At 45.0% G+C, this 23,624-nt stretch overlaps 2 protein-coding genes across 7 annotated transcripts in view; one reads left to right on the forward strand and one right to left on the reverse strand.

Moving 5' to 3' along the window:
- The first annotated feature begins 1,707 nt into the window (after window positions 1-1,707).
- Window positions 1,708-4,568, forward strand: LOC127596406 (lens fiber major intrinsic protein-like). Its single transcript, XM_052058921.1, has 4 exons — window positions 1,708-2,450; window positions 2,676-2,840; window positions 2,922-3,002; window positions 4,078-4,568. The coding sequence occupies exons 1-4, from the start codon at window positions 2,091-2,093 to the stop codon at window positions 4,261-4,263; spliced, it is 792 nt and encodes a 263-aa protein (XP_051914881.1). The 5' UTR covers window positions 1,708-2,090; the 3' UTR covers window positions 4,264-4,568.
- An 8,882-nt stretch (window positions 4,569-13,450) lies between these two features.
- The window catches only part of stat6 (signal transducer and activator of transcription 6, interleukin-4 induced), a 115,462-nt gene continuing 105,288 nt past the window's right edge, over window positions 13,451-23,624 (reverse strand). For 5 of the 6 annotated variants that reach the window (XM_052058735.1, XM_052058734.1, XM_052058733.1 and 2 more), the window contains exons 13-21: window positions 22,288-22,491; window positions 20,947-21,041; window positions 20,735-20,868; window positions 18,984-19,139; window positions 18,818-18,878; window positions 18,626-18,706; window positions 16,209-16,289; window positions 13,695-13,805; window positions 13,451-13,607 (exon numbers count right to left, since the gene is read on the reverse strand). In XM_052058735.1, coding sequence (XP_051914695.1) covers window positions 13,505-13,607; window positions 13,695-13,805; window positions 16,209-16,289; window positions 18,626-18,706; window positions 18,818-18,878; window positions 18,984-19,139; window positions 20,735-20,868; window positions 20,947-21,041; window positions 22,288-22,491 — 1,026 coding nt within the window. In that variant the 3' untranslated portion in view covers window positions 13,451-13,504. The remainder of the gene's footprint in view (window positions 13,608-13,694; window positions 13,806-16,208; window positions 16,290-18,625; window positions 18,707-18,817; window positions 18,879-18,983; window positions 19,140-20,734; window positions 20,869-20,946; window positions 21,042-22,287; window positions 22,492-23,624) is intronic. The other variant, XM_052058737.1, reaches the window with a different exon arrangement.

The raw sequence follows: 23,624 nt of genomic DNA on the forward strand, positions 1-23,624 counted from the left end.
TCAGCAGCATGCTGAATGGCCGTGCCCCCTGTCACTACTTGTGGATTTGTCACCGCTTTGTGCGGCCTGAGCCTGCGGCGCTGTCCAGTACACACAATGCAAATATCTGCCTAATCACTTCTGCTGCCATGCGGGCCATTTACAAGCGTTCACATAATCAAAAGACCCAATAAAACCTAAACATAGGCGGGCTACACCCTGAACTGTTTGCCAGCCAATCGCAGAAGTCTTCATGTATAGTTAAGAAATTAAAAGGAAAAAAAAACCCCAACACATTTTAAAAATATTTGTTTAACTTGTTTAAATGGATCAATTTGTCAATCCCTCAACAAGAGTAAAAAAAAAACAGACAAACCAACAATGATTGTATTCTTGATAAATAACAACAGTTGATATAATAGGTGAAGATGTGGGACCACCTGAACTTCACTGACGTTGACTTCATTTCATTAATAAATACAATGAAGTCAACATTTTCTTGCTTTATATTTCATATTCTATGTATTTCATATTCAATATTTTGAGTCATATCCACTTAAATTAATCAACATTGATCTTTTGACTGCGTTGAGCACTTTAAAAAGAAATGTGCGTGTCAGGTAAAATCTTTTCATTTGCAATAGCTTGAACATAATATGAAACCCAGAAAATAATGTATATGTATATATACAGTATAGTTATATACATATGTACACATATCTATATATTGCTCATATACAAATGCAGCGGGTCACACTGGCACATGAGTTATCACTCATACTTTTTAATTAAATACATACCAAGCATTTTCATCAGATATGTTACCTGTGTGGTTTATTATGGGTATGAAGCCAAATAGAAATTCTTTGCCGAAAAAAATCACTTTGTTCCTCATCACACCAATTTTAACCTCTCAAAAAAACAACCCATGGAAACACTTTTCAATGAAATACTTTATTCAGAAAAAAACTTAAACCTTCTGGCCCTCTGTAGAATATAATTGTTAAAGGATAAGTTTACTGTGTTTAGAATGTTTTGAAATGGAAACCACAATACCCGGGGAAATTCTAGGCAGGCACAGGGAGAACATGCAAACTCCACCCAGGAGACATCGACCTTTGCACCGCTGCAAAGATCAAAGAAAGCAGTTTAAAGCCATTATAATAGTCTATAAAATAGTGTACTTTCTATTTGATGAAACAAGAATTCCAAGATTTTATACGAATAAATGTGTTACAATCATGATGAAGTATGGAAAATTGTGTGATGAATTAGTAAAAGAAAAAAAATTGTCATTGCTTGACAGCACACGATGACAAGCTTACACACACACACTGAGAGAGAGAGATTTTATTTGTTTATTTTTTTCAACGCATTACAACTTGCGACAAAGATAAATGATATTCAAGCAAAAAAAAAAAGACTCAGATTTTTCACGTTAAGTTAAACAAATGACAAATGAGAAATTCTTGTAAAACAGTCAATCGTTTTGCATTCATATTTTCACCCTTGTAAGAGTCCAAAGGGTCTAAAATAGATGAAAAAAAATCCATATCGGACATTTTTTATTGAAAAGCCATGCTTTGTAGAGCAAAAATATGGTGACATTTTGGACATTTGCACGGCACTTTATAGACATCACAGCGCAGTGTGCTTTGTATTTATTTTGTTGCAGCCTCTTTTCGGCTCAGTTCTAGATGGACCCTTTGCTCCCATCAGCCAATGAGCAGTGTGTGCCGGTTGCAGACGTGGCAAGGGTTAAGGATGGCGTTTGCAATGACGCCATTGTGTACGGAACCCTCCCCTGGGCTCAGTGAGGCTCTTATAAAAAGGCCTCCAAATTCCCCCCGGCCTGGCAAAGGGGCCGAATGTGTGCACCGTAGGCGTCTCCATGTTTTGCTAACTACGCTGCTGTTGGCCCTTTGATGCGAGCAGACTAGCGCGGCGCTCCACTCAGGAGCCCTCCATGAACGACATTCTCCAAGTGTCCCGAGTTTGGCTTGAGTCAGACTTTCCAGTTTGGTGGTGTTGGTGTGCAGGGTGCAGGGTGGGGTGCGTGGGTCTCTCTTGAGCTGATTGAGAATTTGTGTTGAGTCCAATTTCGGGTCACCATGTGGGAATTACGGTCCGTGTCTTTCTGGCGAGCGGTGTTCGCCGAGTTCTACGGCACCATGTTCTTCGTCTTCTTCGGCTTGGGGGCCGCCCTCCGCTGGACCACAGGACCCCACAACGTCCTGCACGTGGCCTTCTGCTTCGGGCTGGCGGCCGCGACCTTCATCCAGTCCATTGGCCACATCAGCGGCGGACACATCAACCCAGCGGTGACCTTCGCCTTCCTGGTCGGCTCTCAGATGTCGCTGTTCCGCGCCATCTTCTACATAGTGGCCCAATGTCTGGGAGCCCTGGCCGGTGCCGCCGTGCTCTATGGAGTCACGCCCATTAATATGAGGGGCAACTTGGTCCTGAACACGGTAAGACCACCCGGGGCCCACTCTGTGAAAGCATTCGTCGCCGTCTCTCGCTTCAAATGCGGGAGGAGTCAACCGATGGAAAAATAAAAACCCTTCACGAAACCATTTGCATTCCAATACTGTGTCTGTCCTGCAATAATTCGCTGCACATGTGAGAAGCTCGTACCTTGAAGTTGAGAAATGTAAACGTGATGAAGGTGATTTCTTTCCTCATTACCTGGGCAGCTGCAGCCGGGCATCAGTCTGGGCATGGCCACCACCATGGAAGTCTTCCTCACCCTGCAGCTGGTGGTCTGCATCTTCGCCGTGACGGACGAGCGTCGCAACGGGCGCTTGGGATCTGCTGCGCTGGCTATCGGTTTCTCAGTGCTGATGGGACATCTTCTCGGGGTGGGACTTCCAAGAGCCTCGCATTTATGACCTTGTCAGTGCTCGACAACTTAGTAGGCGGTGTTTTTTCCCCCCACTTAGATTTACTACACTGGAGCAGGGATGAACCCAGCGAGGTCCTTCGCTCCGGCTGTGCTGGTCCGGAATTTTGTCAATCATTGGGTAAGATCACAGTTTACCGCAAATCTCATCGACTTGCCAGCAACAACTAGTGTGTGGGGGATTCCTGACATGCTGTCTTTGAACAACATTTGATGAGCAGATTACCTCCCTCTCACATTCTCCAGAGTGACCAAACTCTTAGCGAAGTTAAAACGGTTTCTCAAATGCCTAATGGAAACGGTGAACAGGAAAAATTCAGTAAAATGTGCTTCTCGCTACAGTTAGCTTGCTAACTGCACACAAAAAGTATTGTTTTTAAAAAAGTGTCCAAATCGAATTATTTCAATTACATGCGAATACGGTGTTTGATGATTTTGTTAGTCCTCTGTGAAAACAAAGACATTTCAAAAGTGATTTTGCCCATTTTTGCACAGGTGTTGAATCAAACCTGAACCCACTCACTCCCAAACTCTAAATAAAGCAGCATTATGAGAACATGATCAAAACGCAACACCAAGTCGGTTTCAAAAAGCCAGTTTCAGAAAGAGCTGTTCAGACTTGCCATCCCCCAAATCTCCAAAAGCCATTCCTGAGAATCCAATCCAATGCAGCTTTATTTCGCACCTTTCGCAAACGCTGCAGAATTAACAAAGCGTTTCACAGAACATCTAACATCCAATAACAATAATACAACCCCCCCCACCCCCCCACATAATTTAAAACAGTGACAATCATGCGGTCGAAACAGCGATTCCCACGTCAGCCATTTTTTGCCCCTTCAAAGACTTAACTTTTAACCGCCGTCTTGGAAGTTGTATTTGGTTTTGGGAAATGCAGCAGTTCTTCCTTGCAACATGGAATTTGGTAATCGTGTTTGTCATGAGTCGACCCACAAAAAGTATCAAGAAGCTTCATTTCCAAAGCTCTTTTCAAAGTCCAACCTAAGATGTCTCCCGAGCAAATGTGAAGCTTCCTGCACCTACATCCTCACCGGAAGCTCCCCCATTTCTTTTTTCTTTCTTTTTTTTGTGTGTGATTTTATGTAAGCTATTTCAAATGACTGATGTGCTCCAAAGCAGAACACACTGTATTTTCCTTTAAAAAAAAAAATGTTTACACTCACTTTTTTTTACAGGTATACTGGGTGGGGCCTTTGATCGGCGGCACTATCGGCGCTCTGCTCTATGACTTCATGCTCTTCCCGCGAATGCGCAGCCTCTCCGAGAGGCTCGCCACACTGAAGGGCACTCGGCTCCCGGAGTCCGAGGGCCCGCAGGAGACAAGGGGAGAGCCCGTGGAGCTCAAAACACAGGCCCTATAAGGCCTCAGAAGAGCCGCGAGCTGCTGGTCAAACACCTCTTTCCATTTCAATCCTGGTTCTGACAGCAGAACTGGGTCTCCTCCCTCCTTTTGGACTGCAGGACAAAGATGAAGGCTTTCGACCAAGTCACCTTCTTTCTTTTCGCTCGTTTTTTTCCCCTTCTTTTTTTGGGCTAGGAGTGAAGCTATACAGTAGAGACTTCAGCATGCTTTTCTTTATTCAGCCTCCATGATTTTGCTCTTTGCTTTGTTCCGCTTCATTTAACGTGTGTATTGTACTTAACCAGAATGAATACCATTTTTTAAGTGTGTGTCAGAGAATGCTTTTTGTCAGAGAATGATTGTTGTCACTGTACGTAGGCTTGTTTTACCACTTTTCTTTTTTAAACTTCATTTCTGCACATGTATGCGAATTATAAATCATCCAAACTTAGTTTTAATCAGGGTGCTGATGAAAAAAAAAATCAACTATTTACAAATAGTCACTGCTCGATATCTATCAATCAGTCAAATCAAACTTTATTTGGAGAGCACTTTTCATACTACATATGATATTCAAATCAAATCATGTGTTGCCATTTTTTTCTTTTTTTTTAATAAAAAAAAGTTTATGTGGAAACATGCTTTTTAAAGGACAGATGAAATGCCAAAAATCACAAATTTTCCTTGAGTAATATTTGAGGCCTTATCATTTTTGAGCAAATGAAGAAACAGACACACACACACAAACAATCACATTGTTAGTGTCCAATGAAAAGCATGGATCTACAAAAGCCAAATTGAAAGGGATTGTTTTGTTGTTGTTGGTTACAAAATAGAACAGTGGACAGAGAAGTCAGCATAGCCAATCTTCATTTCGTCATGATTGGAGCCTTTTAAAACAAGCCCTATGCTCATTTAGTATAATAATTCTTAAACACACAATGTTGAGGTCCATGCTGTTGAAAGGACTCTTCAGCGAAGGTAGAGGTCATTGTGAATTTGCCACTTGATCCGCAGGCATGTACAACTTCAAACGAAAAGAGGCTCCCCGTTTCAATGTCAATTTGGTCCCCTTCCACTTTTTCGTACTGTTGGTTTGCATTTCCTTGTGTTTGTCAAAGAACATACACAGGCTGCTGTTGCGTGACATCAGGATGGAGGTCAGGACTCCCACCCCCTCCCCTAAAAAATCTGAGTGCATGAAGTGCGCTCACTTGAAAACCGCATGCTCGATGTTATGCTCCGATGATCACATTGCCTCATTGGCCAGACATGCAAGCAGCTTCTGCCGTTTCCTGTGTGGTTTCCCTGAGAAGCGATGGATTGAATAGATTTTAGTGAGGCATTCAGAATTGTTTTTACTTTTTTTGTGATGTACAGTGTACAAATTGTCTCTTTATCTTTTTTAAATGATGTTTGAGGATTTTTGAAGCTAATAATACAGTCATCATCAGATACTCTTGTGATGTAATTGTGTTCTCTTTGGCTAATGCAAGCGATGTTGAGCAGCAGTTGACACAACTCGCATTCAATGGACAGCCTATATCACCGTGCAGGGATGTCAGCCCAATTTCATGGCACCAATTGAATTTTTATCTGCCCCGCACTCTGCCAAAATGTCCTGAAGCACTTGTTGGCCATTTTTTCTTCTTGTCTATTTATTGAAGAAATGTCCGATACTACTTTTTTTTCCCAGTCCTATACCAGTATGAGATACCACCGATACAGAGTACAAATACCGCGATTACTTTTCCATCCATCCATTTTCCGAACCACTTGATCCTCACTAGGGTCGCGGGGGGTGCTGGAGCCTATCCCAGCCGTCACCGGGCAGTAGGCGGGGGACACCCTCAATCAGTTGCCAGCCAATCGCAGGGCACATAGAGACGAACAACCATCCACGGCCACACTCACACCTAGGGACAATTTAGAACATCCAATCAGCATGCCATGCATGTCTTTTTTTTTTTTGGAATGTGGAAGGAAACCGGAGCACCCAGAGAAAACCCACGCAGGCCCGGGGAGAACATGCAAACTCCACAAGTCAAGTCAAGTCAAGTCAACAGTATTTATAGAGCACTTTCAAACAGCCATCGCTGCATACAAAGTGCTGTACATGGAGCGATTTAACATATACAATAAACAGTAAGACGAATCAGTAATAAGTAATAAGTAATAAGGCGGTAGAAAGCACCAAGCAGTAAAACCAATAGCAAATCTAAGTCATGCTGAGTCAAACGCCAAAGAATACAAGTGAGTTTTGAGGAGGGATTTAAAGATGGGCAGCGAGGAGGCTTGCCGAATGTTCAGTGGGAGGTCATTCCAGAGAGATGGACCAGCAACAGAAAAGGCTCGATCCCCTCTGAGCCTCAGTTTAGTTCTTGGTACGTCTAGCAAAGACTGGTCCACAGACCTGAGGCGCCGGGCAGGGGTGTAGGGGCGTATGAGCTCAGAGAGGTAAGGTGGCGCGAGATTATTCAGAGATTTGAAAACAAAGAGGAGGATCTTAAAAATAATTCTAAAATGAATGGGGAGCCAGTGAAGGGATGCCAAAGTAGGAGTTATATGCTCCCTCTTACGAGTACCAGTCAAGAGGCGAGCAGCGGCATTCTGTACCAGCTGAAGGCGCTTGATGGAGGACTGGCTGACTCCAAAGTACAGGGCGTTGCAGTAATCGAGCCGGGATGTGACAAAGGCATGAATTACTGTCTCAAAGTGTTCATGTGAGAGGAAAGGTTTTATTTTGGCCAGCTGTCTAAGGTGAAAGAAGCTGGATTTAACAACGGCACCAATTTGCCGATCGAGTTTGAAATCACTGTCCAGTTTAAGTCCCAAGTTTGAGACCGTTGATTTCAGATAAGGAGATAGGGGGCCCAAGTCTACAGGATGGAATGTACAAGGTCCACTGGGGCCAAACAATATCACCTCTGTCTTCTTTTCGTTGAACTTCAAGAAATTTTGTGCCATCCAGGTTTTGATTTCTTCCAGACAGGATAGGAGTGGCCTTAATGAGAAGGTGTCTTTCTTGCTCAGTGGGACATAGATCTGGCAGTCATCTGCATAGCAGTGGAAAGGAATACCATGTTTCCTTAAGATGGAACCCAATGGGAGCAGATACAGCGAGAACAGCAGAGGCCCCAGAATTGAGCCCTGTGGAACACCACATGACAGGGGAGCAGTGCGTGATTCAGAGCAGCCAAGGCTGACACAAAAGGTCCTGTCAGCTAGATAGGACCTAAACCAATCAAGAACACTCCCGCCAATGCCCACCAAGTGCTGCAAACGAGTCAGCAGAATACTGTGATCCACTGTATCAAATGCTGCAGTTAAGTCCAATAAAACCAGACACACGTGGTCTCCAGAGTCATTTGCCAGGAGGATGTCATTAGAAACGCGTAACAGGGCTGACTCCGTGCTATGCATCGTCTTGAAACCTGACTGGAAGACCTCCAAGATGTTATGTTCATCCAAGAAAAGTTTCAACTGCATGTGCACCACTTTTTCCAGAATTTTGGAAATGAAAGGCAGTTTGGAAATGGGTCTGTAACTTGACAGCTCATCTGGATCAAGACCAGGTTTCTTGATCAAGGGTTGGACCACAGCATGTTTAAACTGTTGGGGAACTACACCAGAAGAAAGGCTGCTGTTGATGATATCCAAGACCGATGCACCAACACTCGGGAGAACCTCCTGAAAGAAGCGTGGGGGAAGAGAGTCGCAAGGGGAGCCAGATGGCTTCGTCTGGCGAACTACATCCTCCAAAAGCGCCAAGGACACAGTATCAAAAGAATTTAGGACAGCTGAACATGGAACATGGACAGAGGGGTCAGATGCGGTATTTGGGACCGGAATCCTAGCTGTAGAGACCTTATCAATAAAGAACTGAAGGAATCAGTTGCACATCTCGGCTGAAGAATCCGCGCAAGTAGGCAGAGGGGGTTTGAGTACAGAATCTATCGTTTTAAATAGTGCACGAGGGTTGTGACGGTTGGCTAGAATAAGGTCCGACAGATATTTTCTTTTGGCCTCTTTTACTGTGAGCTGGTAGATACGCCAGCTGTCTTTCCAAATTTGAGAAGAGACATGCAATTTGTCTCTTTTCCACTTGCGTTCAGCTTTGCGACACTCCTGCCTAGCTGCGCGGGTAATGTCGTTAATGTCCGGCCTCCCACACAGGGAGGCCGGAGCTGGAATCGAACCCGGTACCTCTGCACTGTGAAGCCGACGTGCTAACCACTGGACTACTGGGTGCGCGATTACTTTTGATATATAAAATTTAACAATGACAAAAAAGTGTGAAAAAAGACCTTTCTTTCTGAAGCGGATGATGATTCACTGATGTGGCAAAGTGATACGGATAGCTTAAAATGAGGCTCGTTTTGGCACCGATCTCGATACGTCTTATCGATATACTTGCCAATCTGTACTTTCTTTTCTACTATTGAAAAGAGCACAGTAATTTGATCGCTGAAGTACATAGAAACAAGCCGCTCTTATGAGAGGTATGGAACAAAGTTTGTACCTCAATCCACGTCTTTTTTCCTCCCAACTTTAACCCCTGCAACCAAACGCAAGGATGCATTGTCTATTTTTAGCTTCTCTTGAATCTTGCTTCCTGCTCATGAATTCTTCAATGAGTTCTACTGTGTCGAAGTGTGAACTGGTCACATTCTTTTTATATCAAATGCGCACACAAGAAATCATTCGGCTCAGTATACTGCTCAAAGCACGGCCTCACCATGCCTGAAAGTATTTTCCTTGTACATATTTGGTTGCTGTTATTTTCACTTCGGTTAGTGCAGTTTCCACTAGTTTTTTTTCGTTCTTTATGGTTGGTAGGTTTTGTTTGATCTTTTATTTGTATTCATTTTTCCCTCTCTATACAGTACATGTACTTTAGTTCATCTAGCTGGAAGTTCTTCAAATAGGAGGCACCACGTTCTTGCTCATAGCTGTTTATTTGTCATCAATGTACATTCGATGTACAACTTTCAACACAACATCAGTGTTATTATCATTAGCCTCACTTGAACACCAGTCCGCAATCTCAATTCTAACATAAAATGGGAAATGATGAGACAGGCTAGCTGGAATTAGCATCGCTACAGTTGTCATTTAAACTCATCAGACAACTCTTACTACACATGGTGGCAGGAACACAGACAGACAATCAATACCCACATACAAAAATGACCTGCTCAGTGGATACAATTAGATTTACTGAAGGTCAATTTAAGTTTGGATCTACTTCGGTGTGGCTTATAAACAACAGTTCAGATTTTTAAAAATGTGTTTAGTGGGCGAAGCTTATACATTGCGCTGTGCTCAATAGATCAATTTTTTATAAGTGCTATTTGCTGTGACAACATAGTGCCACTGTCCAAGATACAGTATATGGCACCGTGTTTGTTTCAAGCTGATTTTCAACAGCCACAGGCATCATGATGTGAAGTTACGTCAATCAAGTTGAAGTGGCACAAGGAAGAGATGCCAAATGCTAACATACACTGTTTCTGCAACACAGATGAACTCGTTCTCCGTTACAATCATTCAAACGCAAAAAGCAATCGGCTCAAAAACTGCTGCCAGTTGCACATAGATGTCAGCTTGTCAGAGCCGAAGCATGACATTAGCATTTTTGGAAACTCCCAAACAACAGAATAGCATTGCTTTTATAGATGACACGAGTACATTGTTTACATTGGAAAAGGAAAAAAAACAAAAAACCCAGTGCGCTTGTTGATTTTACTGAGGACCATATACTGAAAATGTATCCAAAACATTAAAAATACTATAATTGTTCAACCTGCATTCCAAGCTGTGGCTGAAAAAAAAGGTAACTCTTGCTGATATTTGGCGTTGTGTGTGAATCAGAGTTGACTTACTTGCAACACATACATTCGTAAAAGCATTGTTGATATATTAATACCCCTCCGTGAGTCGTCACCTTACCGTGGTGGAGGGGTTTGTGTGTCCCAATGATCCTAGAAGCTAAGTTGTCTGGGGCTTTATGCTCCTGGCAGGGTCACCCATGGCAAACAGGTTCTAGGTGAGGGGCCAGACAAAGCACGGCTCAAAGACTCCAATGATGATTACAATAAATGGATCGAGGTTTCCCTTGCCCGGACGCGGGTCACCGGGGCCCCCCTCTGGAGCCAGGCCTGGAGGTGGGGCTCGTTGGCAAGCGCCTGGTGGCCGGGCCTACACCCATGGGGCCCGGCCGGGCACAGCCCGAAGAGGCAACGTGGGTCCCCCTTCACATGGATTCACCACCCATGAGAGGGGCCAAAGGGGTCGGGTGCAATGTGAGCTGAGCGGCAGCCAAAGGCGGGGACCCTGGCGGTCCGATCCTCGGCTGCAGAAGCTAGCTCTTGGGACATGGAATGTCACCTCTCTGGCAGGGAAGGAGCCCGAGCTGGTGTGTGAGGCAGAGAATTTCCGACTGGATATAGTCGGACTTGCCTCCACACACAGCCTGGGTTCTGGTACCAGTTCTCTCGAGAGGGGTTGGACTCTCTTCCACTCTGGAGTTGCTCACGGTGAGAGGCGCAGAAGGTGTGGGCATACTCATTGCCCCCCGGCTCAGTGCCTGTACATTGGGGTTCACACCGGTAGACGAGAGGGTTGCCTCCCTCCGCCTTCGGGTGGGTGGACGGGTCCTGACTGTTGTTTGTGCATATGCACCAAGCAGCAGCTCAGCATACCCACCCTTTTTGGAGTCCTTGGAAGGTGTGCTGGAGAGTACTCCTGCTGGGGACTCCCTTGTTCTGCTGGGGGACTTCAATGCTCACGTGGGCAATGACAGTGAGACCTGGAGGGGCGTGATTGGGAGGAACGGCCCCCCCGATCAGAACCCGAGTGTTGTTTTGTTATTGGACTTCTGTGCTCGTCACGGATTGTCCATAACGAACACCTTGTTCAAACATAAGGGTGTCCATATGTGCACTTGGCACCAGGACACCCTAGGCCGCAGTTCGATGATCGACTTTGTAGTTGTATCATCGGATTTGCGGCCGCATGTTCTGGACACTCGGGTGAAGAGAGGGGCGGAGCTGTCAACTGATCACCACCTGGTGGTGAGTAGGCTCCGATGGTGGGGGACGATGCCGGTCCGTCCTGGCAGACCCAAACGTATAGTGAGGGTTTGTTGGGAGCGTCTGGCGGAATCCCCTGTCAGAAGGAGTTTCAACTCCCACCTCCGACAGAGCTTTTCCCATGTTCCGGGGGAGGCGGGGGACATTGAGCCCGAGTGGACCATGTTTCGTGCCTCTATTGTTGAGGCGGCCAATCTGAGTTGTGGCCGTAAGGTGGTTGGTGGCTGTCGTGGCGGCAACCCCCGTACTCGCTGGTGGTCACCAGCAGTAAGGGATGCCGTCAAGCTGAAGAAGGAGCCCTATCGAGCCTTTATGGCCTGTGGGACCCCAGAGGCAGCTGACGGGTATCGACTGGCCAAGCGGACCGCGGCTTCGGTGGTCGCCGAGGCAAAAACCCGAGCGTGGGAAGAGTTCGGTGAGGCCATGGAAGCCGACTTCCGGACGGCTTCGAGGAAATTCTGGTCCACCATCCGACGTCTCAGGAGGGGGAAGCAGTGCACCACTAACACTGTATACAGTGGGGATGGGGCGCTGCTGACTTCGACTCGGGACGTTGTGAACCGGTGGGCAGAGTACTTCGAAGACCTCCTCAGCTCCACCAACACGCCTTCCTTGGAGGAAGCAGAGCCTGGGGACTTTGAGGTGGGCTCTCCTATCTCTGTGGTTGAAGTCACCGATGTGGTTAAAAAGCTCCTCGGTGGCAAGGCCCCAGGGTGGATGAGATCCGCCCGGAGTTCCTCAAGGCTCTGGATGTTGTGGGGCTGTCCTGGTTGACACGCCTCTGCAACATCGCGTGGTCAACAGGGAGAGTGCCTCTGGATTGGCAGACCAGGGTGGTAGTCCCTCTTTTTAAAAAGGGGGACCGGAGGGTGTGTTCCAACTACAGAGGGATCACACTCCTCATACTCCTGATACGGGCTGTTCCGTCACTATACCACTGATGTCAGAGTTTGGTTCGCATTGCCGACAGTAAGTCAGAATCGTTTCCAGTGGGGGTAGGACTCCGCCAAGGCTGCCCTTTGTCGCCGATTCTGTTCATAACCTTTATGGACAGAATTTCTAGGTGCAGCCGAAGCGTTGAGGGGGTCCGTTTTGGGGGCCTCAGTATTGCATCCCTGCTTTTTGCAGATGATGTGGTGCTGTTGGCTCATTCAAACGGGGCTCTCCAACTTTCACTGGAGCGTTTCGCAGCCGAGTGTGAAGCGGTTGGGATGAAAATCAGCACCTCCAAATCTGAAACCATGGTCCTCAGTCGGAAAAGGGTGGAGTGCCCCCTCCGGGTCGGGGAGGAGATATTACCCCAAGTGGAGGAGTTCAAGTATCTTGGGGTCTTGTTCACGAGTGGGGGTAGGAGGGAGCGGGAGATCGACAGGCGGACGTTGTATTGGTCTGTCGTGGTGAAGAAGGAGCTGAGCCAATGGGCGAAGCTCTCAATTTACCGGTCGATCTACGTCCCAACCCTCACCTATGGTCACGAGCTATGGGTCGTGACCGAAAGAACGAGATCCCGGATACAAGCGGCTGAAATGAGTTTTCTCCGCAGGGTTTCTGGGCTCTCCCTTAGAGATAAGGTGAGAAGCTCAGTCATCCGGGAGGGGCTCAGAGTCGAGCCGCTTCTCCTCCACATCGAGAGGAGCCAGATGAGGTGGCTTGGGCATCTGATTCGGATGCCTCCTGAACGCCTCCCCGGTGAGGTGTTCCGGTCATGTCCCACTGGGAGGAGACCCCGAGGAAGACCCAGGACACGCTGGAGAGACTATGTCGCCCAGCTTGCCTGGGAACGACTCGGGATCCCCCGGGGAGAGCTGGAAGAAGTAGCTAGGAAGAGGGAAGTCTGGGCTTCCCTGCTAAAGCTGTTGCCCCCGCGACCTGGCGGTAGATGATGGATGGATGGATGGATATATTAATAATAATAATTTTTAAAAAACTACATTCAGTCACCACAGATGACGGGTTATAATTTTGAATTACATCGTAAATTCTGAAGTTGGCTTCATTTTTGCCTTAAAACCTCTTATAATGCAATTTCATTACCATGATAAGGGACATAAATTGTATCCAGTAATAAATGTGTCGCTAATGTGGACGCGCATGAAGTCAAAATCAAAATCCACGATGGATGTGCTCGGGAAATGGATGTGGTGTCAGTGCTTGTATTGTTTCCTGTCACATTCTGAATGTGGCCCAAAGGGAAGACGAGGCAGTTGGAGTCCCAGGGGCTAGCTCTTCATGAAAACTGTTCAAGACAAGTTCCATGTCTCCTGTGGTCCTGGTAGAAAAACAGAAAGAGAGAGACGTGATGTTACCATGTGTGTCACACCATCAGCAGCGGCTTAAGACAAAGTATCAAACCTACACGTCACTGAAGACAGCTGGGTCTGGACTAAAATTGACTGCAGACGAATTGGAGGTTTCCATTTGCTCTCTTGTGATGGCTTCTTGAGGTGTGAACTGCTGGAATTGAGGCCTGAAAAACACAAGGAAAAAAAAATCATGAAGCTTCCATCAAGTACGAGCCTTCAAGTTCCAACAGTCCAAAAGTTGTACGGGTTGCGGAACCACCAAAATGATGGTGAAAAATGCCTCTATGTGTTCAAACAATTTTGGAGTTGAAAAACCTTCAGCATATATCTCATCAAATCACAATACCAAAAATCAGACTTGCGTACACTAAATCTGCATAAAATATCTTGATAGTGAAAACTTATAGCATCAGTCGAGGCAGCGGGATCATAAATGAGAAGAATTTTAGATGTTGGGAATGAAAGAAAATGATCTCTTATGCCTCCTCTCAATGTGGAGGAGCAACGTCTCGACTCTGAGCTCCTCCTGAATGGGAAACACTGCGAGGCATTCGGGATCTTGTTCTTTTGGTCATGACGCACAGCTCGTGACCATCGGTGAGGTTAGGAAAGTGGATTAATCGGTAAATTGAGAGCTTCACCTTTTGATTCAGCTCCGTCTTCACCATTACAGATAGAAAGTCGTCATCTCTGCAGACGCAGCACTGATCCGGCTGTCGACCTCTTGTTCCATTCTTCCCTCACTCATAAACAAGATCCCAAGATACTTGAACTCCCCCATTTGGGGCAGGACCTCATACACACCCTGGAGAGTACTTCACCCGTTTCTGACTTAAAGACCATCTTCCCAGATTTGGAGGTGCTGATTTTCATTCCAACTGCTTCACGAACCACTCCAGTGAGAGTACCACAAGATTTGCAAAAAACTCAGAAAGGCCTCCAAACCAGACCCTCTCAATGCCTTGGCTGCGCCTAGAAATTCTGTCCAGAAAGGTGATGATCTGAACTGATGACAAGGGGCAGAGTCCAACTCTCACCGGAAACAAATCAGACTGATTGCTGGCAATGGGGAACAAACAGTGACAGCGGTCGTGCAAGAACCAAACAGCTTGTATCATGGAGTTCAGTGCACCATATTTCTGAAGGATTCCGCTCAGGACACCCCTCAGGACATCGTCGAACAAGGCGCCTTCTCCAAGCACACGTAGACTGGTTGTGCAAACTCCATTGCATGCTGGAGGTTTCTGCCGAGGCTATAGAGCTGGTGCATTGTTAAACCCACACCATTGCTCCTTAATTTGAGATTGGAATTCCTGATGGACCGCCCCCTGCAGATCTCCAGAAAAAACCTGAGCAGGAAGGCTGCGATACTCCCATGGTTGGAACACACCCAGCAGTCGCCCTTCTCAAAAAGAGGGAGTAACACCCCAGTCTACCAATACAGAGGCACAGTCATTGATGTCCATGTGATGTTGCAGTGGCGTGTCAACCAGGACAGGCCCACAACAGAATCTTTAGGAATTCTGGCCTCATTTCATACACCACCGGAGCCCGGCCACTGAGGAGCTTTTTAGCCACCTTGGGAACCTCAATCGCAGAGATTGGAGAGCCCACCTCAGAGATCCCAGCCTCTGCTTCCTCATGACAAGACTTGTCGGTGGAATTGAGGCAGTCTTTGAAGTAGTCTCTCCATGGACTCGCAACGCCCCAAACCTAAGGTCAACAGGACCCCATTCCCATTGTTGATGGTGGATGCAGTGCTTCCCACTCCTGGGACCCTGGACAGTGGATTGGAAGTTCCTCAGAACCATCCGCAAGTCATTTTCCATGGGCTAGTCAAACTCCTTCCATGGCCCATTTTTTGCCAGTACCATCAGTTTCCTCCAGAGTCCCACAAGCCCAAAAGGCCCAACAGGACTCCTTCTTCAGCCTTGATGGCATCCCTCATCACTGGTGCCCAACCACAGGTTCAAGGGATGCCACCATGACAGACAGCGACCAACTTACAGGAACATTTCCTGTCAGCCACTTCAACAATGGTGGCGTGGGCAGACCATGGTCCACTCGGACTCAATATCTCCTCCCTGGGACGTTTGTGAAGTTTTGGGAGTTGAAACTCCTCCTGGCAGGGTATTCAGCCAGACATCACAACACATTTAGGGTCTACCAGGTCTGACTGGCATCTTGCCTCACAACTGGAGCCAACAGACCAACAGGTTAAAGGGATATCCGCGTTTCGGACATCGCAATGAAGTAAAAATTGAAGAAAATGCCAAAGATTGTTTTTCACAGGACAGCAATGAAATACTCCGTATATTTTAAAACAAAAAACTAACACTAAAACTATGAAAAACCCAACTAAAACGAAGCATTAAAAAACAGAGTTAAAAAACAGAAGTCAAAGTGAAATAAAAACAAACTCTGTGAAAGGCGCTTAAAAATAAAATGGATTATTATTATCGTTATTACAATGAAAAATCCCAAACTATTATAACCCCGGCTGGAATTGTTTTTTGAATTGTTATCGTTTGATGGACACAAAGTGACAGTGAGTGAGCAGGACTTACAGGGGGTACCCAACAGAATTGTGGGAGCTTTCGGCGTGATGCGTCAAATTTGGGACACACGGGGCAACTGAGCCAGCATCCCTGCACAAAACATTCGGCATTAATTATTCAATGACTCTAAAGTTGTGGATTTTAAGGGTTCGAGTGACATTTCAGGATGAACCTCAAATGCACTCTAACCTTTACAGGTGAACTTAATTCGCCCCTCGTAAACCATTGAATGCACATGTCCATCCATCCATCCATCCATCCATTTTCCACCGCTTACTGCACCCGGTTGGGCTGCAGTAGCTTTAGCAGGGAAGCCCAGACTTCCCTCTCCCCAGCCACTTCTTTGAGCTCTTTCTGGCAGATACCGAGGTGTTCCTAGGCCAGTTGGGTGACATAGTCTCTCCAGCGTGTCCTGGGTTGTCCTCAGGGTCTCCTGCCAGTGGGACATGCCCGGAACACCTCACCAGGGAGGCGTCCAGGAGGCAACCTAATTAGATGCCTGAGCCACCTCATCTGGCTCCTCTCGATGTGGAGGAGAAGCGGCTCTACTCTGAGCATCTCCCGTGTGACCGAGCTTCTCACCTTATCTCTAAGGGAAAAACTTATTTCAGCCGCTTGTAACCGGAATCTCGTTCTTTCGGTCACGACCCATAGCTCGTGACCATAGATGAGGGTTGGGACGTAGATCGACCGGTAAATTGAGATCTTCGCCCATTCCCTCAGCTCCTTCTTTACCACGACAGACCGATACAACGTCTGCATCACAGCAGACGCTGTACCGATCCGCCTGTCGATCTCTCGCTCCCTCCTGTCCTCACTCGTGAACAAGACCCCAAGATACTTAAACTCCTCCACTTGGGGCATGATCTCCTCCCCGACCCGGAGAGGGCACTCCACCCTTTTCCGACTGAGGACCATGGTTTCAGATTTGGAGGTGCTGATCCTCATCTCAACCGCTTCACTCTCGGCTGCAAAACGCTCCAGTGAGAGTTGAAGAGCCCTGCTTGAAGGAGCCAATAGTACCACATCATCTGCAAAAAGCAGAGATGCAATACTGAGGCCACCAAAACGACCCCCTCAATGCTTCGGCTGCGCCTAGAAATTCTGTCCATAAAGGTTATGAACATAATCGGCGACAAAGAGCAGCCTTGGCGGAGTCCAACCCTCACTGGAAACGATTCCGACTCATGTCATGTCACGCACATGTCCAACTGTACAATGTTTCTCTATTTTTTTTAGACAACTGGCTGTTATGTAACAAGGAGCTGAATGGGAAAACTCACAAGAGGTCTTTTACAGAAGTGTACGCCTCAGTAAATTATCCGTCTGTCATTCGGCCAGGCCACACATCTGTCATCGTCATTCCATCGTTTTTTTCCAAGCCGAACTAAAACTGTAATCGCCAGTAAAGGTAATGCGTTGTCGTTATTTTAACCGCGCTTCTCTCGTGGGAAAATGACAATTCATCATTGCTATTTTAGGACCATCAGAACTTTTATTTCCCTTACCGTCTTCATATTCTTCGGCGGCATTGGATCGGCGACAGCGCTAATCGGCTTCCAGAAAGTACTACGAGGTCACACGCAGGCACAAAGCAAATGCACAACCAACTTTTTTTTCATTTAACATTGATATCATTTTATACGCGTTGTAATCTCCCTGGTGTGAATTTGTACAGTATACCTTTTCTATATTTTAATTTTCTAAATATTTTGTATACTTAGTTCAAATCAAGTTGATTGAAAGAAAAAAAAAGGACGCACAGCCAAATAATACCCAAAACACGCACACACACACACGCACACGCACACGCACACGCACACGCACACACACACACACACACACAGCAACAACAATACAAAACAATATTGGACAATGTGGCTGGAAGAGGATACAAAGACGTAATCGACATGTATTACCACATTGGGTGGTATATGAATTTTGACCCAAGCGGTCAAAATTCATACCCGATTTTGAATGTAGTGGTCTCTAGCGAGCACCACAATTAATCAACAGTAACTCGCCATCAAACAGGATGTTCTCAGAGGGAAGTTGCCACTGACCTGAGAGTGTCACAATTCTCATCAGCAGATTGCTAAACACTGGTCACAGATAGGCATAAAAGTAGACATGATTGGAAATGTAGTCAAACAACTACTGTGAATCTTGCCATTCAGCTCCTCATGACAGAACAGTTTTGAGTGAAATATCAACAGTCGGGCTTGTGCATTCCGAAGTTTAGAGAAGGTCAAATTAAGTTCACCCGTAGGGGTAAGAGCATGTTTTTGGCATTATCCAGAAATTTCGCATAAAAGCTGAATATCCCTAACTTTCTATGAGTACGGTATGTTGGTTTGGATACCAGAATTCAGGGCTTTGTTTGCCACAGATGTTAAAACACACTGAATGGATCAATCATGACCTACACTGGATAACTGGCAGCATTGTGGAGGCTGTCAGTCCGATGCGCCTCACAGGCGCTATTAGCTGCAACTGACCCGGTGTCCCTACAAAACAAAACAAAAAAGATTGCGAGAGACACACAAACACACAGATAATATCTCAGAATCACATGAACTAATCGAGACATAGAGCATTTAGGCTAGGCACTTCCTTACATGCCCACTTTAGTCTGGAGTGTCACCGGGAGGTAGCCAGCGCTGGTGGACGTTTGGGGCTCTACAAAAAAAAAAAAAAAAAAATCTAATTAAAAGATGATATTCATTCATCAGTGTTCACTAAATACATTTACAAAAAAAACATGTGACGAGATGAGGTCATTACCTGAATAGTACTTTTTGAAAACGTCATGTTTTGGAAAGTCAGGGTAGAGGGATGTGATTTCATTGATGTCTCTGATGCGGTCACCGAGGCTCCGGATGTCCAGATCTTTCTTGGTGAAGGGCTGGATGTTCTTGATGATTTGTTTGTGTTCACCCACTAGGGAAAGCAAAGTTAAATGATTTCAACGCTGATAAATAACATAGAGTTGCAAGTTTGGGGGGGGGGGGGGGTCAACCCTTTGGAATGACCTGGATTTGAACACAATGAGACGTTTCCGTTTCCATGTTTTTACGGAACACAACATGGAAATGGCACAGTGCAGGGTGCAGTAAGTAAATGAACTTTTGGAATTAATAACTACTTGGTCCACTTTCGGCAGCAATAACTGCAACCAAATAGTTATCATTGCAGATTGGAGCTGCACAATGGTCAGGACATATTTTGGACCATTCCTCTTTCCAAAACGGTTTTAAATCAGTCGTATCCTCGGCATGTCTGGTGTGAATCGCTTTCTTGAGGCCATGCCGTCCCGAAGGCGTGAAAAAAAATATGTAAGGGACTTCTGGTGGCACCCAATCAAGATCTCCTTGTTTAGCTTCATTAGACAGAGGCTAATGAAGTCGGCTGAAGCAAACATGGCTACTCAAGACATAATGCTCCAAAGCTTCTCGCTTCTTGCCTAGGAGTTAAAAGACTTCAAAGCCGACTTCAAACAAAACCTCGTTGATTAAGACTGATGTTAATCAGGCAATGGAAGGACAACTTCAAGAATGATGTTTTGAGAAAACTGCGGAGGCATAACGCTAACATCGTCTAGCTTGAGCTGGCATGCCAAGTAATGGACAAGCGATGTTGAAAGAGAAGGCTGGCATGCAAAAGAAATGTGCTGATTTGGAAGGCCGCTTGCGAAGGAGCAACCTTCAAAATCATGGTGTGCCATATAAGTCAAGTCAAGTCAACAGTATTTATAGAGCACTTTCAAACAGCCATCATATAAGGCCGAAAGGAACATTGGTGATTGATTTTGTGAGTACTTTGCTGAAACAACATCTCGTATCACCGAATGGAATAGCCTTCCAAATACAGCGGGCGCTAGATTCATCAACAGCTCATCAATTGTTATCAACTTCCTGCAGTTCTATTTCATCGGGCAAGTGTTTCTTGACAATATGTTCGCAGCGCCTTCACTCATCTAAACACTGCATTCTGATTCATAATACGTTCGTGGAATATGAGTTCAGTTTATTTTGAACAGAAAAAGACATCTTTTCTGAATTTGCAGGCTCAAATCAATTAATGAATTAGAATAGAATAAGACATTATGAGAAAAGCTACAATCAGATTTCCTCCATCTTATTTCAGAAGACTTTTTCAACGAGGAGATGTCATCCTCTTCCGCTTTTCTTGTCCTCCTCTGGTCAATGAGCAATACACAAGTGATCAAAGTGTTTTATTCCTCTATAATATTGTGTGTTTTCACTTGTTTATAAACTGCATTATATTTATTTTTAACCACACTTTGGTGAAAAAAGGGCTAAATATAACTTAATTTTGGAACTGGAACGGATTCAACGCATTTCCATTCACTTCAATGGGAAATATTACCCTTATTTATGAACAGTTTCTATTTACAAATGGGCTAACAGAAACAATTATGTTCAGAACTAGATGTTGACTGTGTCAATAAAAAGCCAACATTACTGTCTTTGTAGAGGTTAAGTATTTGAAACATGATCACAGCCTATACTTACTCTCTGATGCAGCCACGTAAGCTATGGTGATGCCGCCGATCTCAGAGTCGCTAAAGCGCAGCAAAAAAGTTCCGTTGGGCCTCTCTTTGAGAATCAGGTGTAGATGTTGCTTGCCAATGAAACCAAATATGAGCCTTATAGAGAAAAGCACAGTGTCTTAGTTCTAACTAATGGCGTATTAATTGTTACTCCAAGAAGAAGGGTCTTCACACCCATCACTCCAGTATGTCCTGAGGTGTTTTTTGGTCAGGTCCATCACTCCCTCAAACCACTGCCAGAACGTAAACAGTCGACCAGGGAGCACTTCCTGTAAGATAGACATTGTCACATACTTAATAGTATCAATAGTATCTATCAGATTGTGCGTGTGTGTGTGTGTGCGTGCATGTGAGCACAGTCATGACGAGGAATGGGTGGCACAAAAAGGATTGCACATACAAAAACAAGGGCAAAGTTGACTGAGAACGCAAACAGATATGAAAGTTGATCTACTCACCGGGTGCGCCCATGATTGCACGGAACCAAATGAATTATCATGAAACAGGTATATTGAAATAGGCAAATCACATGGCACATGCTTGATTACTCAAACCTGAGATATCAGTCTTCAAATAGCCTTCCCAGAGGCAGGTGCAAACTGGTACCCGCAAATGTCTGCATAGCGCAGTCAATATGAGAGGCAGCAAGGATAACGTTTCTGTGTGTGTTGAGGAATTGATCCTTTGATTGTGATTTACTACCTCCTTTGTCGAATCCCCGCTCCATGTTTAAACATTTTTGAAATGCCAGAAACAAAAATTATTGTGACAGTAATGCAAGTTTGGAGCTTCTGAATGATTGAATGGAGCCAGTCATTAAAAAGAAAAAAAAATCCACGCACGCCATATCACCTGACAAAACAACTTTCAACTTTGCATTTCCATGCATCTAGGTCATTTGAAATCAGCACGCCGTCCGAGTGGACCGCCGAAGACTTTGAGATGATATATTTTCATGGGTCAAAAGAGTAGGGATGTGTGGGCATTAGGATTTTAGATGTAGATGTATATGATTGACAGATGACAGAAGAACGTGGCATGGTTTCAGTGCAATCAGCAGACACACCGACAGTGTTTGGGAAGGGAGACAAAAGCTTGGATTTTCAGCCTCATTTCATAAGTTCAATTTCTTTGATCATTCAAATTTAGCAGGGTTGTCAACAACACCCCTCTGGTTTGTCAAAATGACAGGCCATTTATTATCACTTTACAGGGTCTTAAGTTCAACTTTGAAATGTTTTGTGAATAACAGGTTTATCCATTATGTTCTGTTAACACTGCAAATCTAAATGGCCGATCAAAAACACAGGTTGTCTTTTTAGTATTTAGCTGCTCTTCAAAACAAATACAGTAACTAAATTGAAGCATCGCTGTTTCCTCTGACTATTATTACAATTGTGATAGCAAGTGTGAGCGTTTGTTCTTTCATTAGTGATGTGTGGTAGCCGAGTATGTGATCATACAATCTCTGTCATATCATTTTGTCTGTGTGCGAATGCGTGCGTGTGCGTGCACCTTATTGAACTGAGCCCAGGAAACCATCATGTTGCTGAAGTCATCGGTGAAGTCTGGTTTGTCAAATATCTTCTGGGCCAGGAAGTGTTGATTGTACTGGTCGAGGTTGTGATGCGTCTGGACCTCCGAGGTGAATTTACTGTTGAGAGTGTTGCACATGAGCTTCCAGGGCACACGCTCCGGCACCACAAATGGCACTCTGTCCTGATGACACCAACAGAGGCATCAATGAAGAAGAGTTGAGCAATAAATAAAGGTAACTTTTCTACACATTTCAAACAAACAATTTCCCCCAATTTTGTGAATAAAGGGATATTGGATTTTGATCAGTGATCAGTGTGACATATTTCATTTCGATTACAAAAACTTTCTAGTCAGCAGCCAATTAAGGGAGCAGGGTGCGGCACAGTTAGTGACAAGTTTACAAAACATAAATCAAGAAACTGAGTTCAAGAGGAGAATTTGAGTGCATCTGTTTGTGTTGCCGGACAAGGGGGATGCTGACTGAAGACTGACATTTGCATTAGCTTCTTAAGCTAGCCACTTGGCTAGCTCCCATAAGCATGCCACTTGTGTTAAAAATGTTAGAGCGTGACAATAGTGGTAGACTCCCTTTCAGTCTTGAGTGACATTTCATACATTAATGACATCTCACTTGTCATTTAAGAGAACACATTTTTAAACATGCATATCTAGATTTCTGCCTTTTTACGTATCACAACTACCGTAAAAAATAAATAAATGTAATCAGCAGTTCTCAGTTGATTTAGTTGTTTAATTTTGTAGAATAAGCAGATGGGAGACACAAAAAACTAAAGTCATTTCAAATCGGAACTTTTTGGCTTTCTCAACTCCTGAAAGAAATCAAGAAAAAATGTGGCATTAAGAGTTAATTTGGGGAATGGAAATTTACAGGGTGATTCATTCTTTCCTCAACATTTTTCCCTTCTGCTTGGTCTAAAAATGTAACTGTTACTGACAACCACAGTTTCTACAGTTTTTCTTAAAGACAGAGAGTTGCCATTTGGCTTGACTTAAGTTTTGTGTCATGTACACGACTTGTTTTTTTCCACAAGTTGAAAAACATGAATGAACATGCCCTGAGACTAGTGGTTCCATAATTTTTGCCAGAGCTTGTAATATTGTCACACGTCAATTAATCGTAAAATGAAAAACTGCATCCTAAGGAAATAAGTACAGTCAAACCTCGGTTTTCGATCACCCGGAGGCTTGCACAAGCAAATGTGCCTGTCAGGTAGTGTGACGTTTACAGATTTCACCTGTGCTGTTGCATTCTGGGACTTCCGGGTAGAGTGAATGCTGGCGCGTTCTGGCTG

This window comes from Hippocampus zosterae, chromosome 2 (genome assembly GCF_025434085.1).
Source record: "Hippocampus zosterae strain Florida chromosome 2, ASM2543408v3, whole genome shotgun sequence".
NCBI lineage: Eukaryota > Metazoa > Chordata > Actinopteri > Syngnathiformes > Syngnathidae > Hippocampus > Hippocampus zosterae.